This window comes from Panthera leo, chromosome B1 (genome assembly GCF_018350215.1).
Source record: "Panthera leo isolate Ple1 chromosome B1, P.leo_Ple1_pat1.1, whole genome shotgun sequence".
NCBI lineage: Eukaryota > Metazoa > Chordata > Mammalia > Carnivora > Felidae > Panthera > Panthera leo.
The window spans coordinates 48,714,193-48,733,357 of NC_056682.1; the positions used below are offsets into that span (position 1 = coordinate 48,714,193).

Below are 19,165 nucleotides of genomic sequence, written 5' to 3' on the forward strand. Positions count from 1 at the left end.
CCCAGAGCGAAGAAGTGTCTTGTCTAAGGCCACACAGCTAACTCATGAAAAAGCAAGGGGAAACCCAGTCTCCTTGCCTCCCGTGCTCGCTCCCTGATGTGCGGGAAGGCTCACTGGCCCAGCCCTAAGAGCAGGACGTGTGGACCCCCTTCCTCTCTCAAGCTGCCCCCTTGGCTTCCCGCACCCACATGGTTCTTACTGTAGCTGATGTTCCTCTTTCTAGAACAGTGGGTGTGAGCCTTGGCTGCCCATTAGAATCATCCAAGGAGCTTTGAGAGCCACCTGGCCCCCAAACCTGGGTGATGGTTTCGTTGGTCCGGTGTGAGGCCAGCCAGCGGTATTTTTTTGCTTTAAGACTCCCTAGCAGACTCTAATCTGAGAACCCCTAAAAGCAGAAGGGAGGGGATGCATCCCCAGGACAGGGCACTGTTATGTCAGAGAAGAATCTTTTCAAACTGGGCTGGCGGCCACGTTGGCATCAATAGCGTCTGCGCAAGAAAGAAGAGCAGTGTCCTCCAGACTCATGACCCTCCCCTCTGGCCACTTACTTCCCCCCGCCCCCAGTCCATCCAGCCCACAGCCAACCTGGACCGGACCGACGATCTGGTGTACCTCAATGTCATGGAGCTCGTGCGGGCTGTGCTGGATCTCAAGAACGAGCTCTGTCAGCTGCCTCCCGAGGGCTATGTGGTGGTGGTGAAGGTGAGAGCTGTGGACGGGGCAGGTGGAGGCTGCTCATTCTGGCCCTGGGCGGAAGGGCGGTGGCGTCGAGCTCCCTCGTCTGCCCAGTAGGCGACTTTCTCAGAAAGACTCCCTTTAGCTCAGAGCGGTCAGAGGGAATTTAGTGCCCCGTAGACACGGAGGGCACATACCAGCCCGGGAGGACTCTTCCCCAGGGAAATACAGCTTTCTCAAAAAGCAAGAAGTGATAGTCCCCCTCCTCCCTCTCTCTTGCAGAACGTGGGCTTGACCCTGCGGAAGCTTATTGGGAGTGTGGATGATCTCCTGCCCTCCTTGCCATCATCCTCCCGGACCGAGGTGGGTGTCCTCATCCCAGACTGTGTCCTCTGCTGTGCTTCACGGAGGAGACTCAGAAGGACCATGTGGGCAGCCTCGTTTCCATCTGCAGGGCCTTCCGCACAGGACATGTGGCTCCACACAGCAAATCTGAGCAGGACCACTAGGGGGCTGTGTTTGCACCCAGGGACATGACCAGGCTCCCAGGGGGAGTCTCCTAGTTTAAGTCTTACAGAGTTGCGGTAATTTTGCATGAGGGCGTGCACAGGTGGACAGACCTTCCCTTTCCCTTTTCCCTTCTGGTGATCCTTTATCTAATCACCCACCACACTAAGGCTGAAGTGAATGTATCATCAAAATAGCAAAATAGTTAAGGTTTCTTCAGTTGATCATTTAAATAATTTCCTTTTTTTTTTTTTTTTTTTTTGTAAGTGAGAAACAATTACTGAAAACCAAAATGAAAAGCTTGGTGTTCTATTCTTAGACTGTGCCTGGGGTGGCCAGAATAATGGCCCCCTAAAGTTGTCCCCAGCCTAATCGTCAGAACTGTGACTATGTCACCTTACCTGGCAAGAGGGATTTTGTAGGTGTAAGTTAAGGATCCTGAGGGGCGCCTGGGTGGCTCAGTTGGTTAAGCGTCCGACTCTTGATTTCAGCTCAGGTCATGATCTCACAGTTCATGTGTTCGAGCCCTTGCATTGGGCTCTGTGCTGACAGTGCAGAGCCTGCTTGGGATTCTGTGTCTCCTTCTCTCTCTCTGCCCCTCCCCCGCTCTCTTTCTCTCAAAAATAAATAAATAAAAACATTTTTTTTTTTTAAATTTAAGGGTCTCGACATGGGGAGATTATGCTGCATTACCCAAGTGGGTGCAGTGTAAGTCCTTGTAACAGGTTTGGCAGATGCAGACATCCTATGAGAGTCAGAGAAGGAGATGGGATGACAGAAGCAGAGATTGGAATATTGCCATTGCTGGAAAGATCCATAAGCCAAGGCGGGAAACAGCCTTTAGAAGCTGGAAAAGGCAGGGAACAGATTCTCCCCTAGAGCCCGTAGAAGGGGCATAGCCCAGCTGTCCCCTTGACTTTGGCCCCGTAGGGCACATTTCAGCCTTCTGACCTCCAGAAGCGTAAGAAACTAATCTGTGCTGTTTTAAGCCACCCCGTTTGTCTTGGGTTAGGACCACAGCCATAGGAAACTCTGAACGTAGTTGAACGCCGAACAATACCGCCTCTCAACATGTGTTGGTTGTCTGTCTGGAAACCAGCACGGAGCTCAGGAGCACCCCGGGCCCCCTGCCAGGCTGTAGTTTGATTCCCCATCTCGCATTGGTCAGCAACACAGCCTCCACTACCTGTGACTGTTCAAGACAAGACAACACAGGAGAGTTTGGTCATTTCCCGGCCTCCCTCTGGGTGGCGGCAGCAGCCCATAGAGGAGCCCCGCTGGAGCTGTCCCTTCTGATGTGAGAGCTCCTTACCTTCCCTCTGATGGCTCAGGTCATTCATTTCACTTGGTAAATATCTCTTGAGTGTGGAGTAGTGCTCAGCAGTGTGCTAGGCTCTGGGGATATGGCGGTGAAAACAAAACCCTACGGTTCAAAGCACGATCCCCGGTCTCTTGGTTTGACGGTAGACAGCTAACAAATGACTAAGTGCCCTTGTCCCCTGACCATTCACTCTAACCTTGGGCCAGCATGGGGGACGCTGAAGCGAAGGGAGGGTCTGCAGGGCTGCATCATACAGACCCAGCACGAGGTGGGCTGGGGGCTGGGGCATCTGTAATGTCCGTCCACGCCAACCTTGGACTCAGCCCACGCCTGGGCCAGACCTGCCCCCCAGCGAACTTCGGACTGCTTCAGCCAACACCAAAGGGGATGCGTGCATGGCTTAACCTTTGTGGCCCCTCAGGCTCCCAGCCTCTCTGTGCGCTTTTCTTACAGATTGAGGGGACCCAGAAGCTGCTCAACAAGGACCTGGCAGAGCTCATCAATAAGATGCGCCTGGCCCAGCAAAACGCCGTGACCTCCCTGAGTGAGGAGTGCAAGCGGCAGATGCTCACAGCCTCCCACACCCTGGCCGTGGACGCCAAGAACCTGCTCGATGCCGTAGACCAGGCCAAGGTTCTGGCCAATCTGGCCCACCCGCCTGCAGAGTGATGGAGGGTTGGCACCACCTGCCTGCGTCTTCTGCCCCTGCCTGTAGTGTACCTCCCCCGCCCCCACCCCCCGGCCCCTGCCTTGCCTTCGGTCACATGGGTCTTCTCAGGGGGAAGGCTGAGGGGAGTCCTCCCCTTGCCACTTTGCACGACCCCCTCTCCCCACCCCAACCCCCAGACTGTGCTGCTCAGGCTGCAGCTGGAAAGAGGGGACTCAGGGCTACAGATGCCAGGGGGTGACAAAGAGGGCTCAGAGGGAGCCCTGCTGCCACTGGCCACTCCCTCCGCACACCCGCCGGCCCCACTTTGGTGGGGAGAGGGGTCACACTGGTGCCCCTAGTGGCCACGATGGCTTTATGCATGGACACGGCAGGACCAGTGGAACCAAGCTATTCCTTCTTCTTCCGCTCACGGGGGTCCCCTGATGCAGAGGGACTGGGGAGGGGCTTTCCTTTGGGGGTGGGCGGCTGGCGAGATGAGGGACGGGCCTGGCTTCCTTGTACAGTGTATATTGGAATTTATTTAATGTGAGTGTGGTCTGGACTGACAGCCGTGTGCCCCCCTGAGGGGGGACCTGGGACACAGTCCAGGAACAAGCTATTGGGAGTCCGGGCACAAGACGCTGTGTTGACGACACGCCAAGCGTCAAGGAGAGGGGGAGAGATGAGGCCAAAACAGGACTTGGACCACAAGATTGTGCCTCTCTTCCCTGTGCCCTTTCTCTCCCTTCCCTGACTCTGCCCCTTCCTTCTCTCCCTCTTTTCTTACTTCTCCTTTTCTTCCCCTCCCCCACCGCCTTCCCAGCTGCCCCACCCCTCCCTTGTGTTGGTGCAGAATACTCTTTTACCTTCTTTCTAGTTGACTTGTGGATGAATTAAAATTGTACCATTTGCTTTGTGGTTTGATTGTTTTGTTTGCTTGACCTGCTCTTTGTGGGGAGGGGGACACTGGCCTCAGGCCACAACCCTGGAAGAAATCAACGGTGCTTTGTTGGGCGCAGCTCCAGAGCCAATACTGGGCTGCAGCACGGAGGGGTGCATGGTGACGCCAGGGCATGGGGTCAGGTGCGTGCTCCAGCCCCTTCACCCCTGCACCTGACCGAAGGGTGACTTTCCAGTGGGAACCCAGGGCAGCCCCCTCCAGGGCCACACGAGGACCACCGATGACCGTCTCCCAGCTGGGGCTCCAGCAGGGCATGGGTTGTCCTGCGGATGCTGAGGAGGGGGTCCCACAGCTGAAAGAGCAGTGGCCTCAGCCTCATATTTCATCTCTTTACTCACATGCAAGTTGGATGGGAGATGGGCTAGCATGAGGGTACATCACTGCACAGGAGATCGGGTCTGGGAGAGCCAGGAGGGAGAATGGAGGCTGGGAGGCTGCCCCCACGGGAGCTAAGAGGAGCCAGAAACCAGATGCGTCACCAAGTCTTGGGAAGAACTGAGGAGTGGGGGGCTGGGCCGAGGCATTGCAGATTTCCTCTGTGTCTGTCAGGGAGAGGTGAGTGGGGGTTTGGAAGGAGGGTACCCCAGAGCCCAAAGGGAAGCTGGAAGTTCGCCCTGCTCGGCCTCCTCTCCGGGGTCCCCAGGCTGTCTGGAGAGCCCAGTGTCCGTCTGCATCTGTCAGCAGCTGAGGTTCTGCCCTCCAGGGGCTGGACAGGCAGGGGTGAGGCCTGATCCTGGGGCAGGAGCTCTTCCAGGTTCCAGCATGTGGCCGAGGAGTGCAGATTGCCGGATCCCCAAGGTGTGAGGGTTCCATGGCTGCACAGAGCAGCTCAGAAGCCACTGCAGGGCTTCGGGAAGGACCAGAAGGCCAGGCTGGGAAAGGGAAGCAGGCCTGCAGCTTCTGCCTTTACACAGCAGTCTCGAGGTGCAAAGCGATCCAGCTCCTTCCCGTCAGTCACTGGGAGCAAAGGTCCCGAGCGCCGAGCACCACGTGCCCTGTAGAGGGGTGGGGGGAGCAAGCTGCGAGCTTGAGTTAGTCAAGAATGTCTCAGGATAGCTTCCTGGTTTGTTAACATGCATTCAAGGCCAGATGGCACCCCCAAAGACAGGGACTCTCAGCACTGCCAAACGTCTTGGGGCTGCTGGTGCTGAGCCAGTTTGTAGCAGGGGGTGTGGCTAAAGGTGAGGAGAAGCCAGGGGTTCCAATGAGCTTCCAGGAAGATGGGATGGCCCAGCTACCTGCATCCAACCACACATCCCTCCACCACCTAGAGGCCCTAACCTATACCGCCACCTGTGGCCCCACTTCCCCCTTTCTCTCCTTCCAGAAGAGTCTTTACCATCCTACTGTTAGACCTGCAGGATCAGACTGTGAACTTGTTTTTCTACATGGTTCAAAGACACCCTAACCTGCCTTTCCAACCTCCTCCCACTGCTCCCACTCCGGAGCCTCATCTCAGCCTGCCCGTTCTCCTAGACACTTCGTGCTCATTCCTGAATCCAAAGTGCTGTTCACAGCCTTTCCACCCCCAGAAGCACCCTCTCCCCTCTTCCCCATGCACCCATCCTTTGAGGTCTGTGCCTCTCCCCGCTGGATCACTCCGCTTGGACCTCCTGTTAGTGTCTTCCTGGCCCCTGCCAGAGAATCTTATGTGGCTTCACACAGTCACCACCATATTGTAATCTTCTTCAAAGCAAGTTCCTTATTTCCTAGCTCGTCAGCATCCAAAGCAGGGCTCTGTGCCCAGCAGATTCTCAGCACATAATACAGTAACGTCAAGTGAATTGACCCAAGGAGTCTTTGATGATTAGGCCAGTGTAGGGACTCCACAGAGAGGCACCTGCAGGCAGATGGTGTTGACCCCAAAGGTGTTCTCTAGAGGGGACAGCGGTTAAAGATGGTCAAGCAGTGCCGCCTTTGGGCCAAAACAAGGAACAGGAAATCAGATCATTCCAGCCAGGAATGGAGGGAGAAAGAGTCCAATGGTCCCCAGGAAGCAGACGATGATAAACAACCAGAGGAATATCCTATCAATGACCATGGCCACATACTTCCAGTCTTCCTTCACCTGCAGGTAGAAAAGGAATCACTGTGACAGAGGTCAGGCCTCGGGAGAGGGGAAGTGTCCCACCCATTCACAGCCCTGTAGCGATGACACTGGGGGCAACAGGGGCCCCACTGAGACCTTGGGGAGCTAATGTTGTCTCAAGACTCAAACAAGCCTCTCCTAGTGATCCCTGTCCTATCCCACCCCTGTGACCTCACCCCAGAGCCTTCCCATAGACTCTCAAGTTCCAGCTAAGGGAGGCTAGAGGTTCTACAACCACCAAGGGGCATGGGTCTTCTCAGGGGCCTACAGTGATTTAAAGTCAACACTCAGCAGTTACAAAATGGTGAAGACATTGCTGCCCCGACATCACCTCCCACCCAATTCCCCCATCCACTGCAGGAGTTGGAGAGGAGGAGGTAAGCGAGGGTAAGTGTGGCCCAGGGAAAGGGGTGGGGCCATGGGGGGGCGGGGCTATGTGGAATTTGTGCTCAAAGACCAAGCAAACAGTTCTGGATTTCTACCTGCTCCTAGATTAGGTAATGATTAATTTTCCTTATCTACTCAACAAGGCCACCCACTAATAACCTCCCGGCCTTTCATCCTTCCCTAGGTTGATAAGAAATCTGTGATTCTGAGCAGTGGCCTGCTGACCTAATAATACTGGGCACAGCAGGGACCGAGACGGGGAACCTGCCTGGTACAACCCAGGTTCCTCAGGGTTTGTGGGTGAATAGTGAATTCCACAAAATGCCCAGAGCCCACAAAGAGAACTGGGGGGAAACCCATCAGGACAGAGGAAGAAGGCTGACAAAGCAGCAGCCTGATTTATCTGATTTATCATCTCCTGATGATAGTCCCTCCACCTCCCTCTGCCCCCTTGCCTCACCACCTATAGGGTAATGGTGATAAAGGCTGGCGTGAGGATGGCACCGGGAATTTCAGCATCTGAGGACCCTCCTTCTCTGGCCTGCTGTCCCCCAGTGAGCCTTAACCAGAGCATCCTTGGCTGCTGTTCTGCCACCTGCCAATTAGTGTCTTAAGAGCTGCTAGCTAGAAGTTCTTTATCAGTTTAGTCCAGACTCCCAAGGGCCACACTGAGGGAAGTGGGTCCTCATGAAGGAGACCAGGTGGCCCAAACTAACACCTTGGGGTGAGGTGGTTCCCTACCAGGCTGGTGGAATCACCGAGGGGAAGAGCCCCTCTCCCGGCCCCCACTCACCGAAGAGTCAGCATCCTCAGATCGCAGGTGATCAGCAATATAGTGCACACCTTCAAGTGCCTTCTGTATGCGAGGTGACAGCAGAAGCCCGCCCTCCTGCAACTGGACCTCCACCCTGGGCCCTGAGGCCCCCTGATGTAGACCACCGTGGCCACGGAGGACACCCATGGAGGGGGATAAGTGAGCTGCCCACCCCCATCTGTCTTCCTCCTCCTTTTCCTCCTCCGCATCCACGTTGGTCTCCAGCCAGTAATGAGAGGAGCTGGGCTTCAGATCTGGGGGGTCACAGGGCTCCAGGGGGGGCACAGGCCGGTTCATCAGAAGCCACCGGGGCACACAGCCCAGAAAGGCCACCCGCACCCAGTGGGGCATAGTGTGGGTGCGGGGGGAGCGGTGGTGGACATTTAGTACAAAGACCGTGATGACGATGGAGAGCGTGACGAAGATCATGGTGAAGAGCAGGTACTCGCCGATGAGCGGGATGACCAGGGAGGTGGAGGGGATGATGTCCGTGATGAGCAGGAGGAAGACAGTGAGCGAGAGCAGCACGGAGATGCAGAGAGTGATCTTCTCGCCACAGTCGGAGGGCAGGTAGAAGACAAGCACCGTGAGGCAGGAGATGAGCAGGCAGGGGATGATGAGGTTGATGGTGTAGAAGAGGGGCAGGCGCCGGATGACGAAGTAGTAGGTGACGTCGGGGTAGATCTCGGCACAGCAGTCGTACTTCTTGGTGTTGTAGGTGCCCGTGGCATTGATGATGGCCCACTCGCCGCTCTCCCAGTAGTCCTTCAGGTCCACCGTCTGCTCTGTCTGCTCCAGGTCGATCTTGGCCTTGTCGTACGTCCAGGAGCCAAACTTCATCTTGCAGTTCTGCTGGTCGAAGGGGAAGAAGGTGACGTCGATGCTGCAGGAGCTCTTGTAGATGGCGGGGGGCACCCAGTGCACAGTGCCCGTGGAGAAGAGGTGAGCCTTGGTCATGTGGGTCACCGTAAACTCCCCATCTGCACTGGAGACAGGAGAGGAGCTGGAGGACCCGGCACAGCCTGCCTGCCCAAGCCAGGCTGCTCCAGACAGCCAACAGCAGGGGACCCCGAGAACAAAGCCGGACCTGGCCAAGTTGTGGGGATTTACGCAAGCGTGTGAGACTCTTCCCGCGCATATTCAGAGCGACCTGAAGGAGTGTCTTTCAAACGCTATCTTTTTAATTACAAAAGTAGGAATTTTGAGGAATATAGGAAAATACCAAGAATTTTAGGGATGCCTGGGTGGCTCAGTCGGTTAAGCGTCCCACTCTCGATCTTGGCTCAGGTCACGATCTCACGGTTCCTGAGATCGAGCCCCGTGTTGGGCTCTGAGCTGACAGCATGGAGCCTTCGTGGGATTCTCTCTCTCCCTCTCTTTCCCTCTCTCTGCCTCTCCCCTGCAAGTGTGCAAGAGCACACGCACACATGCGTGCACTCTCTCTCTTTCTCGAGATAAGTAAACATCTAAAAAGAGAATTTTTTAAATAACCACATTAACATTCTGATGCTATGTACATCATATATGTTTGACTGACATACAGATCGTGTATGTAATTTTTTACATGTTTATAAACCCATGGGGCATATAGTCTCATTGCCTGCTGGTATTCATTTAGTATGTTAGAGTGATTATGTATATTTCCTCCCCCAGCAGATGGTCAGCAAAGCCATCTGGTGTATTGCCTTCTCCACCTGGGATCCTTAGCTCCTTGCTCAGAAGAGACCCAGCACCTCTGCTGGTGTAGAAAGATACCTCCTTGACTCCATCAAGGAGTGCGTTTCTGCCTGGGCCTCATCCACTAGGGGCCACACGGGAGCTGTGGGGGGATGGGATGTGGGACACGGGCCTGCCCTTCAGGAACCTCGAGGAAACGAGAGGCAGCCCTGCACACCTACACCACAAAGGAGGCAGTTTGGCAGCAGCACTCCAAGGGCAGTCCAAGTGCTCCCCAAGACACATTGGGGGCAGGGGTGGGAAGACCTCCCCAAGTGAGCAGGGTCACTCTGAAAGTAGTGGGATTGGCAGAGAGATGGGGTGAAGAGCCTACCAGCAGAGCCTGGGCTGGGAACAGAGGAAGAAGAGGGGAAAGACAGAACTCAGTGTGTGCTCAGGTTTGGGGGGCAGGGCATAAGAAGGGGTGGTAGAAGGGGCGCCTGGGTGGCGTAGTCGGTTGCGTTTCTGATTTTCATGATCTCACGGTCCGTGGGTTCGAGCCCCACCCCCGCACCCACCCATGTCGGGCTCTGTGCTGGCAGCTCAGAGCCTGGAGCCTGGATTCTGTGTCTCCCTCTCTCTCTGCCCCTCCCCTGCTGGTGCTCTCTCTCTCTCTTTCTCTCAAAAATAAATAAACATTAAAAAAATATTTTTTTAAAGAAGGGGTGGTGGGAGATGATGTTTGTGGTGTCATGGGGCTAAGCATCCAAGGACCCACAAAGGCTCAGGGAACACTGGAAGAACAGTGACCGTTCGCTGGGGGCTTCCTGATAGCCTGAGTCCCTGATTCCCTGGGGGTAGAGGGGGCAGGCGGTGCGGTGGGCTCCACACCCCAGCATTTAAGGAGCCTTCCTTCTCCCTCCAATTCCCTATAAGGCAAGGGAACCAGAAGAACACACGGGAAGACAACCTTCTTTCCCATGGGGAAATTCCAGACCACAGATTGGAAAAACGGGATTGGAAACGGGAACTTCGATAGTAACAAATATCAGGGCAAACTTTAATTTTTTTTAAGGCATTTTTTTGTCACCACGCAGAATTACCACTAGATGGCAACATGTGCCCCATTCTGAGGAAGGAAAAGTGCAATTTCCTTGATCTGAAGGATTTCGCCTGGAGTGGAATGCCTCCATGGAGGAGACCTTTCTTTGAATGTCTGCAAGAATTTGGTTTGAACTTTCATCCTATCAAAAGACTTTCCTGTTATAATCAAGTAACACTGGCCAAAGCTTTATTGGCAATCCCAAACATCAGGTGTAGGATTTTGCTCCTGACTTCTGCCAGAAACAGCGACACGAAGGATCCTGGGTGCTGGCTCGGTGGGTGCGAGGGGACGCGGGAGGGGGCGGCTCTGGGGCACAAAGGGGTCCGTGAGTCCAGTGACAGCAAACACTAGGCACCTGCAGTGTTAGACCTTCCAGAAATCCGTGCTGAATGTGTGTTTCCAGACGTTCAGGGCTTTGGGTCTGACCAGGGATGGGTGGTGTAAAGGAATCATTGTCGTTCCCCTTTGACCTATCTGAAGACACCAAGACTCCAAAAGTGGATCTGTCTCACTTTGTTTTATTGTTTAAAAATAGCTTTTCCAAATTCAGGCCAAATGAACAGGGAAATCCTAGGCTACATGGGGTTTCTTGGCTGTGCAACTTCTAACATTTAAAATGCTGTCTTGTCCTAACATTTTCCAAAAGACTGGGGCCAGGACAGGAGACTTAACGATATACAATGTTATCCAAAATTATTTGACCACAGGACTACTTTTCATACCTATTTATATCTCTGAGAACTAGCACCCTTTAGAGCCCCACTTTAGAAAACACTGTTAGACAAGCATAATGCCAAACAGCTTTTACGTTTTGATTTCTATAGAACAGTTTTTGTTTAATTTTTTTTAACGTGTATTCATTTCTGAAAGAGAGAGAGACAGAGCACAAGTGGGGGAGGGGCAGAGAGAGAGGGAGACACAGAATCCAAAGCAGGCTGCAGGCTCTGACCTGTCAGCACAGAGCCTGACGGGGGTCTCGAACCCATGAACTGTGAAATCATGACCTGAGCCCAGTCGGACGCTCAACCAACTGAGCCACCTAGGTGCCCCTTAAGTTTTGATTTCTAAATCAAGAATTACCTGACAGCAAACACACAAATGGAAGTATAGATCTCTATACCTTCTTTAAAAAAAAATTGTGGAGACGCCTGGGTGGCTCAGTCAGCTGAGCATCTGACTTTGGCTCGGGTCATGATCTCACCCTTGGTGAGTTCGAGCCCCGCATCGGGCTCTGCGCTGACAGCGCGGAACATGCTTGGGATTCTCTCTCTCTCCCTCTCTCTCTCTCTGCCCCTCCCCTGCTCCCTCTCTCTGTATCTCTTGAAATAAATAAAAATTAAAAACACTAAAAAAAAAATTGTGTTGGTGTTCTTGGTGCCGTCTTTAGACTCTCCTTGGCTTTTATTAGCTTCTCGTCATTATGCTCAAAGACGGCTCCCTTTTGGTCTTGAATACAAGACAACTGTCAATAATACGAGTTTTAAAAAATACCCATACCAAGTGAGTTTGCTCTCTGGAAGGTGTTCCCCACCCCCCACCCCCCGGGGGATGCTGCTTACCTGTTCCATACTGTCAGCCTATTCAGTACTGTCAGCCTGCAAACTGCCAACTCCTAGCCACTGTTTTCAGAGCCTGCACCAGCCACATGTTGCAAATACTACTCAATGTTGGCAAATCTGTGTCCCCCACCACCACCCAGCACAGCACCGTGCACCGATTTAGAGTGGATGCTCACTCAGTAAGTTTGGGTGTCTGAGTGCGAGAACACAAGGAAAGAAATAATGGAACCAAGAGGAAGGGGAAGGGGGTAAGGATGAGCAAAGCAGGAGTTGAGAGGAAAGCAAGGAAGCAGGGACACAAGAAGGTACCGCCCACGTCCAACCCAGCCGAGCCTCACTTTACCCGCCCCCCACCCCAGGGGCCTCCCAGGGGCCTCCAGGATCCCTGGCTTCCTACTTGTTGTAGAGGACAATGTCAGGGATCCAGATCATCTCGGAAGGGACCCGGAGGGATGTGATGTTGCCGAAATCGGCCGGGTTCCAGTGCAGCTTGTAATCATTCCACTCCTGTGCATGGGAGGGGGGGAGGGAGTTACATCACCAGCACCGCCCAGGGAGCCACCTGGGCACACCTAGGGCAGCCTGGGGATGCCCCAGCAGCTGGCTGGAACGTCCCAAGTGCCTCTCCTAGCCCCACAGAAGGGAAAAGTCTGGGAGGCTGGGCCAGGGCTCTGAGCTGGGGATCGGAAGTCCAGCCTAAGATCAGCATCCCCCAGCTTTGCCCCAACTCTAGTACGAGCACACCAAGACCATAGGTCACCCTAGTCCCGCTTTTAGTCCTCATTTTGCCTCCCTAGCAGGAAGACCCTGGAGAGCCACCTCACTCACTTATAAGAACATTTATTAGCGCCCCACAGTTTACGTATTTTTACACCCTCTGTCTGGGAAGACCCTTAGCCAGATAGCCGGGCAGGGAATGCTGAGCACGTGGCAGTATTTCCCCATTTTAATAGGTAAGGAAACTGAGGACCAGAGAGGTGAACACATCCTGCCAGGGTTTTGCAGTGACTTCCTGACTGTGCTTCAGAGCGCCCCCTGGGAGTCCCAGCAGCAAGGGGATGTGGGGGGGCCCCCAGCCTTGCTCCCAGCAGCTGATCCAAGTGAATCTTTCCCCCCCAAACCGGGTTAGCATTACCCGCTCTCTGAAATTTCCCTCTTTGGCATGATCATAGTGGTGAGCAATGCGGATTTGCGTATGGGTTTATTGAATGCCTCTGTGAGTTCTATGAAGCCAGGGACATCTGTTTCTCACTCTGGCTCCCTAGCACCACACCCCTGGTGAATGCTCAGTAAACGTGTCTCTGAGCAATGAAAACAATGCCTCCTCCCTCTAAAGCTGTCTGGTCCTATCTCTGGGAGGGCTTCCCAGATCTCTTCTGGACCTGAAGGAAACAACCACCCCCAACAGATGATGACTGGGGTCGACACACAAGGCTGTCCTTTGCCTCCAAGGGCTTATCATAATTAAAATAATGACTACTACCATTTAGAAACCCACTTTTGTCACAGGCCCTCTAGATGGTTCTTTCTAATCTTCACAAGTAATCCTGTGGGTTAGGGTGAGGAAAGGGAAGTATGGAGGGTGCTTGAATCCTGGCCTCCCCTGGCCTCCAAGCCTGCCCTCATTCCAGGGACCATTTTGCTTCTGTACATCTGCACTAAAATAGCGCTGTGATGCACCCTTGCAAAGGGTCTCATGAATGATGCCTTTTCCCCTCTAAGGATAGTCATGTGACGTTTACACAAAGCATCCACCTGGGTAGAAATCCAGGAAGGAGAGAAGGGAAAGACAAGCATTTCCAGGAAGCAGGAGCATGAGCGGAAAAGCACTGGTCTAGCTCAGTGGTTCCCCAACCTCAAACTTCCAAGCCCCATTTTCATAATTTTTTCCAATATATGTGCACCACCTGTCTCATCATGTGCTTAGTATTTCCCTTTAAATTGGTTCGCCGTTTTTAAACTTACATAAATATTGAAATTTTATGTCACTGACGTAACTAGAAAACCAAGAGCATTTGAAAACATCCACTAGAATATAAATACACGACTATTACCAAAAGATTAGCGAGGCAAGTAAAATCATCTCACAAAACACTGCCGTTGGTACCCAAACCACGCTTGGGAAGACACTGACCTAGCTGTGGTATTGACCGCTCACCTGTAGGGGAAGGCTGAGGTGCTCAGAGGAGCCAGACTTGCAAAATAAGAAAGGTTGAAACGTTCGTAAAATTGTCAGGATTTCTCAGGACATTGAATAATTTTGAAAGGGACCGATCTTCAGAAACCTATCCCCTTGTCCCTAGACCATCATCTGTCTAGCTTTTGGGTTCAACCAACACGTGGAGGGCATCTACACCAATGGGTTATATTAATTGGCAATTGGTTGCCGATGCAGGCAACGGTTTATATAAACTATCCCCATTTCACAGATGAGGAAAGTGAGGTTCTGAGGCTGGTCAGAGGTGGTGCTGGTTGGCCTGACTTCTGCTCCAGTGCTCCTCCCTCTGCTTCCCACCCCAGCTCCCGAAGCCAAGGTGACGGGCTCATGGGGACAATTACGGCAGCCCAGGTTCTAGGTCTCCCCCTGAACTTCAGGACTATGTGGCTTCCCAAGTCTCTTACTATTCTGGGCCTCAGTGTGCACATCTGTAAAGATGAGCTGTGTGGCCCCTGACAGCCACAAGGTGAACATTGTCAGAGGGGCCTGCTCCACACCTCCAACCTAAGCATTCAACTATAAATTAAGTGGCCAGCATACCACCCCAGGGCCTATGGAGACAGGAAGGACACCACTAGCCACTTACAGAAAGTAAGGCAGTCATTCAAAAGACTCAAAATGGAAATGCCAATCAAAATTCTGATTGTTGTGGTTTTCTGGGTTCGAGCCTCTGAGATAGGAGATGGTTAAGTTACCAATGGGGCAGAAAGATGGAGTATGGGGGGAAAGTAGACAGAAGGCTAGGTCCTCTTTCTCATGTGCTCTCACCATCTCCACTTCGGGGCCTGGGGAGGGGCCAGGCAGAGCGCGAGGGGGTGAAGAGGAAAGGAATATATTCAGGCTCTAATAAAGCCTGTGCCCCCCAAGTTCTGCCCCCAAGGACGGTACATCAAAAAGGGTCACACATTCTTTTCCAGGATGGATGCAGGCCAGTTTTCAGACCATAAGAAGCCAGCAGCTTCATCTCCTGACTCTGGGGACCCTGGCTCTGGGGTGTCTGAACCACCAGGTGAGGCGTCCAACTCCCCTGCGGGAGAGAACTCATGGAGAGAACCTAACTATGCCTGAAGAGAAAGAAGGGCCCTGTGGACCCAGCTTCCAGAACCTTCCCGAGCCTTCCAGACACTCCTCCTAAGGAATTGACATGAGTCAAGCGCTCTTAGACCCTCCAGAGCAGACCACAGGTTAAACAGCACCAAGTATCACCAGTAGTTGCCACGCAAAGCAGAAGACATCACCCAAACTCCTGGCCATAAAGCTATGAGATATGACAACTGTTACTTTGAGCCATTAAGTTTCGGGGTAGTTTGTTAGGCAGCATAGACGTGGAACACCCAGCATTATCCCGCAGAAGGAGCCTGCGGTTCCGAATTGAGCACACCTGGGCCCCCCTTTTCTAGCTGAGTTGCACTCAGCTTCAGGCTTTCCTCAGCTGTAAAAGGGGCAGAATGAAACCTCCTTTGGGTTTTCAGTGACAACTCAATAAACTGATCTCCAAACAATAGGCGGGACGTAGGAAATGCCCATTCCCAGAAAGGGGGTGACTGGGTTCTTGTAGGTGACATTCTCAGGTACTGGACTTGGAGTCTCAGAGCACAGCCCCTACGAGGAGTATTCTGCAATCGGCTGGCTTTGGGAATGTCCCAAGTGGTAACTCTTGGGTGAAACATGAATTCAGAATCCCGCTGAGAGTGAGAGAGTCCTGGGTGGGTCTGGGGTCCGTGGCCTCCCTCCCTTATTCTCACCCCAACCAGTGGAGAGAATCTCACCTGCTTTAGCCAGACATTGGTGGTCATCATTTGGTTCTTCTCATCCTGACCGGTAGAGAGAATAAGAACAGGCAGTGATGGAACCAGCCCCCCAAAACAGGGTAGAGCGGGGTGGGATGATGCAGGCCCCCTACTCACCAGAGGAACCTCTTATGTGACAACCCCAAGCCCAGCCCAATTTACCATTCCCTCCCGATACTGCCACCCTTACTCAGATTCTTCAAGATCACACGGGCCACTTGGGTCCTCTGACTTTGTGTCCAGTGGAACAAGCAGGGCACCTAGAAAACCCACTGCTGCCAATCACTGCCCTCTCAGGAGGGGGTGCAGGGCTGGGAGAGTGGGAGGTAGGGAGGAAGGACCCCGGGAAAGGGACTTGTGGTCTGGGGGCTGATCCCGAGAGGGAGAAGTATGGGGGACAGGCGCACCACATCGATGAGCTGGGCAATGGACAGCCCAAAGCGCACGATCACCACGTCTGAGGTGTTGGGTACTGGCCGTGCCCAGCGGTTGTAGCCCCTAAAGAGGTGTTTGAAGAGTCGGTCCTCGGCTTGGGTATGAGAGGTTTGCTGTGCTGACCCTGTGGACAGGAAGGAAGAGTGGGGTCTCCAGGAGTCCATGGTGGTGGGTGCTTGGGTCCCTCCCCCATCAAATCAGAACCACTGAACCTCAGTTTCCTCATCTGCAAAATGGGGACTCTATCCAGAGCTGGGCTCAAAACATTGTTTTGAGGATTCAACATAATAGTGTAAAGTAGAACTTAACAAAGCAACCAGCACATGGCTGGGAGCCCAAAGGGGCACCCAGGTGGCTCAGATGGTTAAACCTCTGACTCTTGATTTCAGCTCAGGTCATGATCTCCCACTTTGCGGGAGTGAGCTCCACGTTGGGCTTTGCACTGAGAGCACAGAGCCCGCTTGGGATTCTCTCTCTCTGTCTGTCTGTCTCTCTCTCTCCTTCTCTGCCCTGCCTCCTCAAGATAAACAAATAAACTTAAAGAAATGTCAGTTACTCTGTGACTATTAGATAAGAAGGCATGGAAATAAGTGCTGGACAGGGAGGCAGAGACAGAGGAATGGAGAAGAAGTCAGACCTACAGACAACATGCAGCCTAGAACTGAGGAGCCCCCAGGGACAGCGATATGGGGGAGACACCTGGTTGGCACGGCGTGAGCTGCAGGGAGAAGGGCTTCACCCATCACAGTGAGCCTTTCATTCCCACGCACCAGTCAACGAACCGCTAATGCTAATCACAAAATCCTCTGCTACTTCAGGCATCTCCCCCATTTTTGCTCCAACCACTGGCATTTGCTCCTTCTTATCAGCCAGGCAAAGTGTCCCAAAATTGTGGATGGAATCGCTCGTGTTTGTTTTCACCGCGCTCTGCACACAGCCTCACTCTTCAAGGTTCCGCCGCCCGAGCAAGCCAAGAATGCTGCGCTGAAATCCAGAAAAGCACATCAGTAACAGCAGTTGCCGTGTACTGAGTGCCCACTGTATCCCAGGGGCTCGTCCCAGACTTGCATCTCACGTGGTCCTCATGACAGCCTGGGACAGTTCGCAGAACGAGGGGCATTTTGCAGATGAGGAACGCTGACCTTCAGGACACTCGAGGTGCCACAGCTCCCAGCATGAAAGCCGCGAGTGCCCCGCCACCTTCCCGCTGTGGGATGAGCTACTCAAGTCCCCTGCAGCGCTGGCAGCCACCGGGAGCCCACCTGCAGGAGTCTCCTCCATGCGGCACGGGAGCCTACAGGTGTGACATGATGTCCTAGTGATTACACCCACTCACCTGCTGGGCTCAGAAGGAGCCACCACAGACCGAGCCTCATCGCGGACAGGACTGCAGAGTGGGAAGGGCCCATGGCTTCAGAGGATGTGGTCTGGTTTCCCTGGACATCAGAAGGAGGGCAGGCCAGGGCTTTGCTGTGGGCTGAGGCTCAGAACTGCTTCCCCAGTACAAGGTCCAGTTGCTGGCACGGCAGAGCTTCTGCTGGATGCCACACAGCCCTTCTCGCTATAGAACCTGAGCAGGCCACAGAAGGGGGCTTAGGGCTGTGCATCCCTGACACGGGTGTGTGTACCTGGGTTCCTCACACTTCACAGAGCTGTAAAAGGTGAGCACGCAGGCCTCCCCACGAGTAGAGGGCTCTCGGGCTCTCCCTGGCTTAAGTGAGGATCTAACACCTTCTTCTCTCTCTGGCATCAACCAGCGACTCTGGCCTGAGAGAAACCCTGACGCGCTGGACGGAGGGGGGGTGGGTACAAGATGGGATTGGAGTCCCCACTGCTCTGGCCTCAGTGTTGCACCTGTAAAATGGAGATAATCACGCCACAAGAGGTGGTCAGTGGAAGAACTTGGGTGCTGTTCACCATAGCCAAAATGGAAGCACCCAAATGCCGATGAGCTGATAAAGAAATACACGAGGGGTGGAATGTTGGTACCATGGAAGGGTGTGCTGACCTTCTACAGCATGGATGGACCTTGGAAACATGCGAAGTAAAAGATGCCAGACACACAAAACTACGTGTGATGTGACCCTACATATATGAAATATCCAGAATGGGTACATCTGTGGACACAGAGAGCAGATTAGCTGCTTTGGTGGGGAAAGCAGATTAGCTGCTTTGAGGGGAAAGGAGAAGAGGGAGTGACCGCTAAGGGTACAGGGTTTCTTTGGGGGATGGTCAAAATGTTCTACAAGTACTTAGCGGTGTCTGTTGTTCCGCTCTGCGAATGTACTACAATTCACCAAAATGCATATTTTAAATATTTATTTATTTTTGAGAGAGCACGTGTGCAAGCATGCACGTGTGAGCAGGGGAGGGGCAGAAAGAGAATAGAGAGAGAATCCCAAGCAGGCTCCGGGCTGTCAGCCCAGAGTCCGACATGGGGCTCAATTTACCAACCGTGAAATCATGACCTGAGCCAATATCAAGATGGGATACTTAACCCACTGAGCCACCTAGGCACCCCCAAACTGTACATTTTAAAAGGATGAATTTTATGATATGTTAATTATATGTCAAAAAGCTGTTATTAAAGAAATAAACATTTTCTGTATTAATAAAAAATAGCCAAGTCTCTTTAGACTGTAGGGACAATAATATAGGCTAGAATGTGGATCTCTGATTCACAACATGGTTCAGGGGCACCTGAGTGGCTCAGTTGGTTAAGCGTCTGACTCTTGATTTCGGCTCAGGTCATGATCTCAAGGTTTGTAAGATCGAGCCCTAAGTCAGTCTCTGAGCTGACAGTGTGGAGCCTGTTTGGAATTCCCTCTCTCTCTCTTTCTGTCTCTCTCTCAAAATAAATAAATAAATGTTAAAAAAATGATTCCAGTGGTGACAAGGACACTGATGTCAAAGATGTGAGTGAAGTGTTAAATATTTCACAACAGAGGGAGTTGGGGAAAAGCTGTATTTTTAAGTTAATGTGTTAATATATATAGTAT

General features: G+C 52.9%; 2 protein-coding genes across 7 annotated transcripts in view; one reads left to right on the plus strand and one right to left on the minus strand.

The window, feature by feature from the left end:
• Window positions 1-3,946, plus strand: part of PTK2B (protein tyrosine kinase 2 beta) — a 125,560-nt gene extending 121,614 nt beyond the window's left edge. For 4 of the 6 annotated variants that reach the window (XM_042934919.1, XM_042934917.1, XM_042934918.1 and 1 more), the window contains 3 exons: window positions 565-702; window positions 958-1,038; window positions 2,957-3,946. In XM_042934919.1, coding sequence (XP_042790853.1) covers window positions 565-702; window positions 958-1,038; window positions 2,957-3,172 — 435 coding nt within the window. In that variant the 3' untranslated portion in view covers window positions 3,173-3,946. The remainder of the gene's footprint in view (window positions 1-564; window positions 703-957; window positions 1,039-2,956) is intronic. The other 2 variants (XM_042934920.1, XM_042934921.1) reach the window with 2 other exon arrangements.
• A 161-nt stretch (window positions 3,947-4,107) lies between these two features.
• CHRNA2 (cholinergic receptor nicotinic alpha 2 subunit) lies at window positions 4,108-17,599 on the minus strand. Its single transcript, XM_042934923.1, has 6 exons — window positions 17,503-17,599; window positions 16,139-16,290; window positions 15,711-15,755; window positions 12,121-12,230; window positions 7,383-8,388; window positions 4,108-6,181 (listed from the first exon to the last, which is right to left on the minus strand). Exons 1-6 carry the CDS (start codon window positions 17,573-17,575, stop codon window positions 6,056-6,058), a joined length of 1,512 nt encoding a protein of 503 aa, XP_042790857.1. The 5' UTR covers window positions 17,576-17,599; the 3' UTR covers window positions 4,108-6,055.
• Between the last annotated feature and the right edge of the window lie 1,566 nt (window positions 17,600-19,165).

Coding starts and splice junctions, on each gene's coding strand:
- CHRNA2 (XM_042934923.1), bottom strand. CDS start 17,575: ATGGGCCCTTCCCACTCTGCAGTCCTGTCCGCGATGAGGCTCGGTCTG. Junction 16,291..17,502: donor GCTCCTTCTGAGCCCAGCAG/GTGAGTGGGTGT, acceptor TCCTGTCCACAG/GGTCAGCACAGCAAACCTCT. Junction 6,182..7,382: donor CTGAGGATGCTGACTCTTCG/GTGAGTGGGGGC, acceptor TTCTACCTGCAG/GTGAAGGAAGACTGGAAGTA.